The sequence below is a fragment of the Agelaius tricolor genome, unplaced genomic scaffold (genome assembly GCF_023055355.1).
Source record: "Agelaius tricolor isolate 1412-34295 unplaced genomic scaffold, bAgeTri1.0.p SCAF_2, whole genome shotgun sequence".
NCBI classification, from domain to species: domain Eukaryota; kingdom Metazoa; phylum Chordata; class Aves; order Passeriformes; family Icteridae; genus Agelaius; species Agelaius tricolor.
Genome location: NW_027269262.1, coordinates 62255398 through 62267807, shown reverse-complemented (window position 1 = coordinate 62267807; position 12410 = coordinate 62255398). Strand labels below are relative to the sequence as shown.

General features: G+C 42.0%; 1 protein-coding gene across 11 annotated transcripts in view; it reads right to left on the bottom strand.

The window, feature by feature from the left end:
• Positions 1-12410, bottom strand: part of SULF1 (sulfatase 1) — a 148771-nt gene that overhangs the window by 44883 nt on the left and 91478 nt on the right. For all 11 annotated transcript variants that reach the window (XM_071420776.1, XM_071420783.1, XM_071420766.1 and 8 more), the window contains one exon: positions 461-612. In XM_071420776.1, coding sequence (XP_071276877.1) covers positions 461-612 — 152 coding nt within the window. The remainder of the gene's footprint in view (positions 1-460; positions 613-12410) is intronic.

The following is a 12410-nucleotide window of genomic DNA, read 5'->3' as shown; positions in this document are numbered from 1 at the left end:
ACTCATATCCGGAGTCTGACACCACAGGCATACAGCCTTTCTTTGGTGTGCACTCTATAATGGAAAACAACATTAACCAAGGCTCTTCTGTGGGTAACAATGACAACCCTCAGCAAACTTTAAAGTTCAGTAGCGCAAGGGACACAATTCTTTTTGGGAAAGGCTTTTATTTACTGTTTGCTTCTGCCACCAAAACATCACATTCTGTCAGGGAGAGAGAGGGAGGGAGGGGAGGAAGGAGGGAGGCATCACCAGGCTCCGCTGAAGAGGTTTGGGAGCATTGTTCTGTTGAGTGATTAATATTCTCAGGTGGAAATTGATCTGAAATGCCCTGGAGATAAAATGACATCTCAATTTCATGGTTGTAGTTGTTTAATCAATTAATTATCTGGTTAATTAATTATCTGAAAGTTATTTTTATATGGATTAATCATGTGGCATTTATGTGTCTGGAAAATACCTTTGCATAATCAAATCCGTGCTTCTCTTTGTTACCATTGCGAGAAATGGTGTAATTATAGAAGCGAGAGTTCTTCACTAATCCAACCCACTCTCTCCACCCAGGAGGGATGTAGCTGCCATTGTATTCATTGAGGTATTTCCCAAAAAAAGCTGTGAAGTAAAAAAAAAAGAACACACACACACACGCATGAGGCTTTGCAATCGAAGTCTTTTAGTCTGAGTCAAAAGAACATATGAATGAAGAGAAAATGTGTTAGAATGAGTCAGAGTTGCTTTACCAAAAATCTTCCTTTTATAGCTTAGAGGGTTTTGAAATTAAAGTAAGTTGTTTCCAGACTTTTATGAGAGTTGAAAGCCTTCATGACTCTATGTTTTATTCTTAATCTTTTGGAATCTAGTGATCATGTGAAATATTTTCAGGGTTTCTTTTAGAAAGAATATGTTCCTCTTGGTTTCCACTTGAATATGAAATAAAAGCTCAGTGCCCAGAGGAAACATCTGAGAAACACCTTGTGGTTTTAAGCAAGTCCTGTGATGTTTCAGAGCTTGGCTTCTGACTTTTTGAAAGTTCAGGCTTGCTATCCTGGCTGCATTTGCTGGTTTGATAAAAGGTCTGGGAAGTACAGATCTCTACCCCATTAGGACATGTTCGGGTAGATCAGGAAGGGATCCCCACCCTGCTTTGCTGCCACATCATCTCTAAGGCAAAACTTACAAAGAGGCAAAGTCTTCGAGGTCAAAATCCTCTACCTGGCCTGCCAAATTCCACGTATGTTTTCCCCTTAGCTCAAGTTTACAAGTCAGAACCCACTCAGACTGAAAATTTCAGCCTCTGCCGTAGGTTTTTAGGTGCTCCTGCCAATTCCTCTGCAAGGAAGTGGGAAGCAATGCAGTCTCACAATGCAGCGGGCTCCCAGCTATCTGGGAGTTGTGGATTGCCTGTGGCAAAGATACACAGACACCAAAAGCCAGCCAGCTGCCCTTGGAAGGGAACATTAATGCTGGCTTGGGACCCTGGCAAATGCAGCTACTTGGCTTCTAGGGAAAGAAGGGCATGGGACGTCTTTAGCTGCTTGTGTATGGTCTGTGACCTGGACAGAGTAGTCAGTTTGGATGGGTCCATTCTGCTTTTCCACTGCCTGGGGACTGCAGTGACAAAACACCTGATCAGGTCTGCAGGTTTTTTGGGATTTACTATCTCCAGTTCAATCCCAGTGACCTACTGGGGTGCCTCAGTATCTTCACTGTTCCCCTTTTTAATTGTCTTGAGGTTTACAAGCCCCTGGAGGGTCACCTGTGCCAGCAGTTCTGCTGCCTGTGTCTCCAGCAGTCTCCACACTTCTGGTGCTCACAAAATCAGACACCACTGAGGAGGAGGGAATGACAGAGACCTCTCCCTTTTCAGGGACAGAGCTCTTCACAGCTGTCCCTGCATCCCTCACAGTGCCCAGCCCCTGTCCTTGGTGCCAGCCCTGACTCATCAGTCAGGCCTGTCTGCAGAGAGCTGCTGCCCAGAGATGCTGTCCCTCAGCTGGGCAGTGGGACATACCTTGAATCCCTGTGCTTGTTTCCTACTAGGAAATGAAGTCACATTGGAAAGCCTCACATCCAACCTAGACACATTCAATCTAACCAAAAAAAGCACATTTGTGGAAGGGCTAAAATAACTCAGATCTGATTGATGTGGGCATGATGAACTTCTTGGGAAAACTGGTGGAAAAATCAAAATGTTCATAATTAGGACTTGTCTGAGGCAAAATAAATATGATGCAATTCAGTCAGGGAGCTGCCAAATGCCAAATGTAACCAGAGATTACAGTCATATATAATGTTACTTTCTGTACCACATGGAATGTGACATATAAACAAGTCCTGCAGACACTAGACCAGGCTTCCAGCTCTTCTTCCCCCAGCCACCAAGAAAGCAATCCAACCTGTCTCCTTTTTTATCCTGAGGCCTACCAGAAATCAAGAACTGTGAGGTGAAGAGGGTGACAGTGGGCAGGGAATACGTGCCTAGCACAGTTGTCTCCTGGAATGGAAACCATACCTCTCATTTAAGGCAGCCAAACTGGTTTAAACTCTCAGTCAGATATCATGGGAAAGTCTTTATATGGGTAAAGGCTGAAATTCTGTGAGAAGGGAAACCAAGGAAAAAGGAGAAGGGTAAGAGAAGTCAGAGAGAGACGACAGTGAAGAAAATACAGGAGACTGATGTAACTGAGGGAGAGGAAGCATCGTTGAGCTGAGTAAAACCAAAGGCAGTCGTGGTTACAGGGGAAATCTGAGGTCAGTCCTTCTTAGTGCCATCCCAGGCCTACCAGCAGCTTCTGTACAATTTTGGGGAACCTCTATGTGCTGTGCTCACCAGTAAAGGGCTCTACTGTCAACCTGTCTCTCACAAATATCAGAGGCTTTCAAACTGTGCAATGGAAGCTATGACAATTTATCATATAGGATGGTTGGACTGCCCCATGTATTATGAGATTGACTCACTTGGAGACCTGGACTCTGCTATTTACAGTCCTGCCAAACTTAAATCATTAGTGATTTAAGTGATAGTTTCCATGCTGACTCAGGCTGTATTTTGCTCTATGGAACCTTTTAGCCAAACAGTTCAGTAATTTCCAAGAAAAAGACTGGGGAAAAAGAAATGGGTTCACCCATTTAAAAATAATTGTCAAACTTTAGTATATGAAGTTTTAGTGTCTGGAGGTTTTGATGTAGGGCCTTTATAAATAACAGAGGTGGCTATGAAAATCTTTCTCAAAATGACCAAGCTCAGAAAAACTGTAGCACACAGATGATTACTCCACCTTCTCAATTTAGCATCACAATGGAGTGTTCCTTTATGGATTTGAGAATGTTCCCAGAATTTAATTTGTGGCATAAAAAAAAGCCACCAGCTTCCCTCACTCCTGACTCTCTCTTTTGGTATTCATTACCTGAGAGAAAGCCACCAGCATAAAATGAAGAGATGAAATGACCTGGGGCATAAGGACAAGAATAGATAAACTGAATTTGGAAAAGAAAGGATGGCTTGGAGCTGGGGAGGGCCAATTCATCTTGGAGTTTCCTTGCTTTAGATTACTTAATTTTCTAACTTTAATAATGTTTTGTTAGAAACCTTTTGGCCCACTGAACCCCATATTTCAGTTCATGTTATGAGACCTCAGATTGACAGCCTGAACCATTCACCTTTGTGTTGGCAATGATTTAGTATTTTATCATAAAAATAATCTCAGCACTGTCAAATTTTAAGCAGCTCCATGAGTGACAGTTTGCAGAAATAGATGTTTCCCCTGTTGCTGTGTAAATCAATTCCCATGTCAAATGTGTAGCAAAGACCTGAATACTAGAAGAAACAGTGGCTGTGACCATGGATCATATTTGCCAAAATGCTTTAACCAAAAATGGTTTATTGGTCATAAACTCAAGAGGATATGAGTAATTAGACAGATGAAGGGAAAAGCCAGGCTTTTACTGAAATACAAGCATTCAGTCCTTGCACCGTGTGGTCTTTTGAGTACTACTGAGAATAGGACAGGGCAAGTGAGTCAGAACTGGGGTCCAGCACCATCAGTTAGTGTCTGGCCCTTCTTGAATGAAGAAGTGTCTGGCCCTTCAGGCTCTGAATGAAGACAAGTGCCAGAGTAAAAGGAAAGCGCAGTGTCCATGGGACCAAATAGCCATCAGCAAGTAATCACTATGGGTGTCCCGGTTGTTTTTTGTTTAACCAGAGGATTGTTAAAGAGTAAAGCACTATGGAATATGTCAAAGAACTGCCCAGGAACTGACACTGTGATGTGCAGATGTCTTTGCTGGGTCTTCACATGCTTGGCTTGTAGAGTCACCCCCCATCTTTAACTTAGCTGTAGCCCAATACTTGCTGAATTGCCCAAGTCTGAGAACTGACTGGGAAGCCTCAGCTTCAGAAGCTGTTTGGACTCAGCAGTTTGGGTTTAGGAAGGGTTTAGGAAGCCATTTCTGCTTGTAATTAGTAAAATGGAGATTATGACGCAGTGGGTAAAAGCCTCATTAAAAAGTAATGCCATTTCAAGGGACATCTTTTCATTATTATGTGTAACAGCCCCCATAGGGATAGCAGCAAAGATAAATGCTTACTTTTGCATTTTAATAAGACAATTTTTATCAGCATTCTGGCAGTTTTGCTAACTGTTCCCAGGGCACATTGTTATTTTCTAATCACGTGTAGTGTAGCTTTGTATATCAGAATAATTGTATTCTGTATTAGTATGTTCAATTATGTTTATGCAAACAACAACACATGGCACAGTGAACAGTTTTACAGACATCTCTGTGTCCCTGGAGGGGCTGCAGAATACACATGTCTGGTACCTGACATGAACAGATGCCTTAAGACAAAGTTTTGTTTTCCCTTTTACAATTAGCTAATGATTTCTGTACTGGACTGAGAGATCCAGAGGGTTGCAAAGGGTGCAAGACAAATATAATTTGATCCAGGGGATCTCTAATGCTTACAGCTGAGTGTGATTCAAATTCTCATAATTCCCAGGACTTCTTTTCCCAGCACTTTTTACAAGCAATTATGACTAATGTTTACAGTGTTACACAATAGAGTTAGTCCTCTAACTCCTGTCAGCATTAGTAGATTAGTGCACAGGTGAACTGGGCTACACCTACTAGTGAGACATCCCTGCACTTCCATGGATCAAAGGACATATATTATGTTCTACACTCTTGTTATTTGTTGAGGCTTATGGGAACGTTTCCGAGTTAAAACAAATGCAAATCTTTAAAAAGCCACACTGCAGAAAGGTTTAGTCACTGTGACCCAGACAAGAGCTTTAAGTAGACAGCCCACTTCCTTTAACAAAGTCAGGAAACCATTCACAGGAGTGGCAGGGCACTGTTTATATGACATTTCAGGACTCAAACAGTGATCCTATGGTTCTGTGGACAGAACCCAACATAACTTCAGCTTTGGAATCATTGCAGTAAATTCCTTCTTGCTGTCTTCCCATTATGCAAGCCATAGATTCAAACCCTAGAAGTTTATTTTTTCACTTCTGTTGAAAAATTGCAGAGGATTAGTGTATCACGTCACTGGAGCCAGCTTAATATGCCAGCACTGCCTAGGAAATGAAATAAGCATTGTCCCAAAAATGTGGTGAGGAAACTGAGGCACCAAGAGGTTAACCTTCAGCTAGGCCCAAGTCACACAGGAAGCCTGTGGCATTGCCAAGAATATAATTCAGATTTCACGGTTCCCAGTCTTGTAACTGAAACGCAGTAGAAAACCTCAGGTTTTCTACTTTTTGTCCAGCTTTGTGGGTCTTTCCCAGTTGTTGCCAGGTTTACCATTGTAACCAAAAAGATCATTAAGGATTTTATAACTCAGCAGTTGCAAAAGGCATTAGCCTATAACTTGATATAGCAATTGTTAGCCTGGGTGATGTCTTTAACAAAGCCTGTATTATGGGCCAAGCTGGTAGCACTTTCCAGTATTGATGTTGTGTGACACTTCTCATTATAAGACCCTGTTTTCAGTTGCTTATAACTCTCTTATAGTTGGACTTAAATTTTCCACACTGGATGTCTGCCTCAGGCTGAATTTTTTGAAAGTTTTTAGCCCAAACAGTAGCCATCTTTGAGAACCACAGTAATGGAAAAGGAATTAGGCTTAACATCTGAAAAAAATTATGTGAGATTTCATTTGATAGCACTTACATGCTCTGCACTGAGAGCAGGAGGTCTGTGAAAGGCATGATGGTCTCTCTGTCAAGGAGGCATCTATTAGAATGCTTTGAATAAAACCCTGCAATTTTCATGTGCTGGAGATCTGGACACCTCAGGATATTTATTCCCTGTCCACCTGTGAGTGGTGTCAGTAGGAGGGAGAAAGTTGATTGAAATGCAGAGGGCAGGAGGTGACCCGATAAGGACAAGCAGTCTGGGGAACGGCAGGAAATCCAGCAAAGGAGCTGAGGGGGGGGAAGCAGTGGGGGCTTGGGGCCCCAGGACTGGCAATGTCAACCAAGAAATGGGACAATGAATGCAGAAAGGAGAAAGAAGCTGATTGACAAGGCGGGTGGGAGAAGCAGATTTGCTGATCAGGCTGGAAAAGGAGATCGTTAATGGTAAGCAGTGGGAACAGGACATGTCTGTCAAGAACTGACTGGACCTGAGAGAGGAGGGAGGGAGAGAGGGAGAGAGGGAGGGAGGGAATGACTTGAGGACAGACAGGGGACAGGGCTCAGAGGAGAGGCCAAGGGGATGACTTGCAGGGCCAGAAAGCTGAGGAGTGGACACTGCACTGCCTAATGGGGTAGGATGGAGGGAGTCAGAAGAGCTTTTGGTCAGAGACTCCACTCTGTGCAATGTCTGAAAGGACCCAGCAATGTCTGAAAGGACTCCTGAGTCTCACTGGTTCCTGCCCTCCATAAGACATCTGGAAACCTACAGGAGGATGCCCAGCCCTATGTATGTGATAAAATCCCACTTTGCTTAGTTTCTCGACAAGTGAGCAGTGGAAGGGTGCAGATGGGATATGAAACCCCTGATCCTCGCTGATGTGGATGTTAGCACTGTGTCCTTTGATAGAAGTAGTCTATCTTTTCAAATGGAGGAAATTTCACCCTCCATAAAGTGGTATGTTATGTAGTCAAGGACTATAATTTGGCCATGTGAACAAGAGATGAAGTGGTTGCATAGAAATGTTCTACCCAGCTTTTCCTAAATTAAGCACTTGAATACATAAACTTGTTAAAAGTCCTTTAGTGTATGGTTTTCTGCATGATATTTAATAGCACAGAATTCCGCTTTAAGCATAAGTAGGCAGATATACTGTGGTTTTTGATGAGGTCCTGGACAGAAACCAAAAAAGTTTCACTTCACATGATACCCTAGAACTAGAAAATCCTGCATATTATTCTTTTGGCCTTTTTCCTCTTCTTCATTTCACTTTCTGTGGACTTTCTGCATACATTCAGCATATTTCACTTTCATTTATACATTTTTTCATAGACAGAAAGTGCAAGTTATTCTGAAAATGTCAACATATTTTTAATTATTTAAAATATTTACAGATTAAATTATGTTTGATGTTTCCCAGAATATTTCATACCAATTAAGAAAGAACCTGAAAACTCAGAGTTCTCTCTCTCCTTATTTTCATTTTAGAAATAATCTGAAAACCAAGACTTATTCTCTGCTCACTCATTCCCACCCCTGTATCCTTTTGTGCCACCCTCTCTGCTCTGAAAGGGTGCATGAGGCAGGATACAAATTAGGTCACTGAAATGATGCAGATTAAAAATAGCAAGTGCTGGCAGTGATTTGTACTGCAAGGCTGTGAACAGGAAACACACTGGCTTTGCCTCCAGAGGAAACTTATTGTCTGCCCACACCTTCAGGAGGCATAGCTTTTTGCTCTCTTTATGAAAGATTAACATGTCCCTGTGTGTCAGAAGGGAATGGTGCACAGTTTAAATGCTCCTTAGCTTTCAGCTTCCTGTCATCTCAGTGCTTTATTAGTTCTTTGTTCATTACACTAAGAAATGTACCCATAAGTGACAGATGTCAATGGGCACACTGACATGTGCTGTTGAACACATTAGCCAGTTGTCAACCAAGTGACCATTTCTGTTCATCACTGCACAGAAGTCTGTGACTAATGTCAAAACATGCCAGACAGGGGCATCTTGGTGTCACTTCTTGAGTTTGGAGTTTTACAAATGAAGCTGTTTAGCAATTAACATTTGAGCTGCTTAACTTTGCATGTTACCAATTTTGTCCCACAAATGACATCAGAGCACTCCCATGCACGAATCTTGAATGTTATTCTAACCAGTAGATATATCTGAGCAAGAAATAAAATCCTGGGAAATACATCTTCCCAAAGACAATTCCAGAAAGTGCAAGCAAATAATTGCCTAATTTGGTGGTCCCTGTTCTTTCAGGTGGGATTCCATGAAGGGAGAGCCTTGTCCTGTGTTTGGCATGGTGCTGTGAGACTGTCAGCAGCTGCTGAGCCTAGGCAGAGTCCTGCTCCCTCCTGCACAGTTACACGGGCTGTGAAGGGCTAAGAGGAGAGAGGATTAGAGAGTAGTAATTCTACAAAGTGACATTAAGCAGAGAGGGTTTAGAGTGTGTAGGTGTGTTAAGACAGGGTAAGAATTTTAAACTTATACTTCTTTTCATGTTTGCAAAGGGATGAAACTTCAGCTGGTAAAAATGTAAAATCCTGCAGTATGTAAAGTATGACCCACTACTTAAAAAGAAAATCTTCATTTTATTTATATCTTCTGAATGTTGGTTGTTCTCATGTGATGGTTTGTCTTCTAAAATACCAAGATTATGCTTGGCTGCTGCTCAATTATTAAGATGTAGCACAATCCCCCTTTCCTACTAATGAAGCCAAGGTTGCACTTCTGGGATTTTCCTTTGTGTTTGTGTAGGTGGATGACAAAGGGAACCAGCTACAGCAAAGGGCACATCTGAGAGGCAAGATTACGTGCCATAGGACTGGGACAGAGCAGTAGAAGCTAAAGAAATTATGAGACTGAAAGAACAGCAAATGACAAGCCAATACTTTGGAAAACAAAGCAAAATCTCTAACTCCTGCAGTTAATACATTTATGAATTAAACTTCTAAATCTAAATAGCTGAAGGAATACATACTGATGTTAAAAACAATGAGATGAAAGAAAACTCAAACATTTCTCACAATTTCTAAAAAATTTGAAAGTGAGGGACCCTTTCTCCTCTCTAGTGTGACTGCCTGGATCCTATGTAATTAAAACAAATGTCATCACTGAAACTCTCCAGAGCTGCTTTGTTTTCTCTTTCTACCTCTTTACTGTGTGCCTTCCCTGCTATGTCCTACAAATTCAAATTTAATATTAGCAGTTTTGTGGACAATCAACAAGCTGTTGGTTCATTGCTGCATTAACATACAGCTTGTGAATAAGGGAAACTGTAAACATTGAAACATCCTTAATAGTTTTGGAAAATTATAATTAGAAGCAAAAGTGGTTTTGGTTTGGCAGTGTTATTTCTGAATATTGTCTGCCCTGCTACTACCCAGTATTTTTTCTGAATGCTGCCTGCCTTGCTAGTGTCCAGCACAGTGTCTGCCTATGATTTAGCACTGACATACAATCTTCAAAAAGGGACATTTCCATGAAATGCAACGTTGCCCTTAGGTCACATAAGAGCAGAAGAATAAAACAGAAAAAGGAAAGAAAAAACCATTCTGTCCTCTGCCAGGTTTCCCCAGTGGGCTCTAATTATAACCGCAGTTTATTAGAGCACGTTTCAGAGCTCACTTTAAAGAGCCTGCTGTGCTTGTGTGGAGTCCTCGTGGCTTCAGCAGAACTACCCTCATAACAGCCTGCCCACATGTGATCAATTGCAATAGAGGGGGCTCAGTAAGGGCTGCTGCAGGTTTAGACAATGGATGTTTTATAGATATGGAAAACTGTTTGGAGCAAACAGAAGTGAGGACATTATAGAAATGCTCTCCCACCCCTATATTGCCATTGCTATGTATCAATTTGATCCTATGCAAAAAAAATACAAAATTATCATTATTACAGAGTACCAGGTTGGAGGTATTGTACATTGTCTCATCCAGCCTGGAGCTCTCTGGCCAGGTGCTTTATCAGGACTGTCACCAAACTGTGACTGGCCTCAGTCATTCACTTCTCTTTGTGTGTCTCAGTTTCCCATTGAAGAGGTTATTGATTTACTGTCAAAACACGTAGAAATGCACAGGGTAAGTATCTATAACATCACCTCTCTCCACAGTTTCCTCATTTTCACTCCCAATTATTCTTGACTCCCAGGTATTTTTGAGTCATTATAATTTTACTAAACTTTCTAGCTGTGAAGTGTAGATTATTACTTGGCTAGCAGACTTTTGGTGACTTTTTAATAAGGCAACACTATCCTTGAGAATTGTATTATAAGATCTGCTGTTAATTAAGCTACCACCTCAAAAAATAATTGTGGCTTAATTAGAAGGTAGGCTCATCTTACAAGGAGTAAAAAGATAAATCTTTGCAGCCATAGTATTGTAGGATTGAACAATGTACCTCCATCAGAATTGAAGATTCATGCAGATATTTCCATTTGTTTCCCTTTTCTACTCTTTTCTGCCCTTTGTTAAAACTCACCTATCCTGACAGTTTTAGGACTGATGTTCTGTTTGCCTGCCTTTGAAAAAGTACTTTTTTCCTGTTCCTCTCCTTTTGACCCCTTTTTCCTTTCTATGTAATAGGGTCAAGTCTGCATTTAGTAAGCATCTCCACATGTCTTCCTAACACAAGGCAGTGCAGGAGATATGTTCAAAGCTGTGTTTACCCTCAGAGGGGCAGAAAGGGCTGGTGACAGAGCTGTCCTGTTTATGTGTGAAGCATTTAAGTGTGCAAAGCATAGATGACAAACCAATAGGGTTTTTTAAGAACACTAAAGCCAGGTCCCACATGAAGCAGCTATACATCAAGCAGAAAGGATTTCTGAGATGTGAGTCATGAGATAAAGCTTATATTTTAGGTCAAATTCAGCACCTTTTCTAACAGTGATGGTCAATTCACTCTTCCTTCCTTTTCTCCTCCAAAGCGTGATGCTGACCCCTACCCAGGCTTAGCATGCTGTACTCAGATGGCAACTTCACTGAGACCAGCTTAATAGAGACTGAAGTACTATTCAGCTCATATGTCAGAGCCAACACTAAGCCCAAAAAAGTTAAAGATGTGTCTGGTTTTGTTTTCAATACAGGAAGCAGAAGTTCTCCAGAGCTAGAGATGCAGAGAGACAGAAGAAAAAAGAGTGAACTGTCTGTGTGGTGAACAAAAGATAGCACAGAGGCAGATAAACTTGAGGCATTGGATGTAGCAGCATTAAGAGATTTAGGACTAGCCGACAGCATGGAGACATTTGCCAGCTCTGTATTTTGAAAGCAATCCCTTCTTGTGCCTAAGCTGCCGACAGAAACAAGTTTCCTTGCTGCCAGTTACATTGTAAGGAAGGCAGTTGGCAGGAGATCTGTGCCTCCTTGCTCTCTAAAGGGGAGTCTTTGTAGCTGAACGACACTTCTGGACAAACTGCACTCTGACGACCTCGCGCACAACTCCGGTACCTTGAGGAGGGGAAGCCAGGCTGGAGCCTAACGTGTCTACAGCTTCAATCTTTGGGGCTAGGTGATGCAGAAATGAATTGAGTTTTACATCAAGCTGAAGCACAGACGAGAGGAACAAGAAGAGCTCTTTGTAGACAGGAAAGGGATCTCCTGACTACGGAAAACCACCAGGAATTTACAAGAAAACTATCAAATCTTATTGGTGCACAGTAGAACAATCCTTTAAAGGGAGGTTTCTACTCCTTTTCAGAAAATGCAAATGAAATATCGCCCCACAGAAAAATTTAAATTATACTATTCACCTTGTTTTGCTCCCATGACAGTCTCTCCACTCCTGTGAGGTCTTTGGCACCAGTTCCCAGTCTGGCCCTGACATCTTCTTCCATAACTGCTAGCAGCTGTCCACAAGCAGGATGTAATACTGACCATAAACACGCCTGAAACTGCCAGTTCAGACCCACAATGCCACTAAAATGCACCTCTTTCACTGTAGGTGTAACTGCCCAACAGCTTATTTCCCACCTGGGACATCCAAATGTGAAAATATGCTGCTTCACTACCAGTGGGTTTCTTTACCTGGCTGTTTCTGCAGATGTGGAGCCACAGGCAGTACTACCCTCCCTCTCCGTAATCTTCAAACTCTGCCCTGCACAGCCAGTTTGGGAGAACAGTTGCTCCTCTTGTGGTTTAACCCCAGTCAGCAACTAAGTACCACTCAGTTGCTCTCTCACTCCCCACCCCCTGCCACAGTGGGATGGGGAGGAGGATAGGAAAGAAGGTAAAATCCATGGCTTGAGAAAAGAACAGTTTAACAATTTAAATT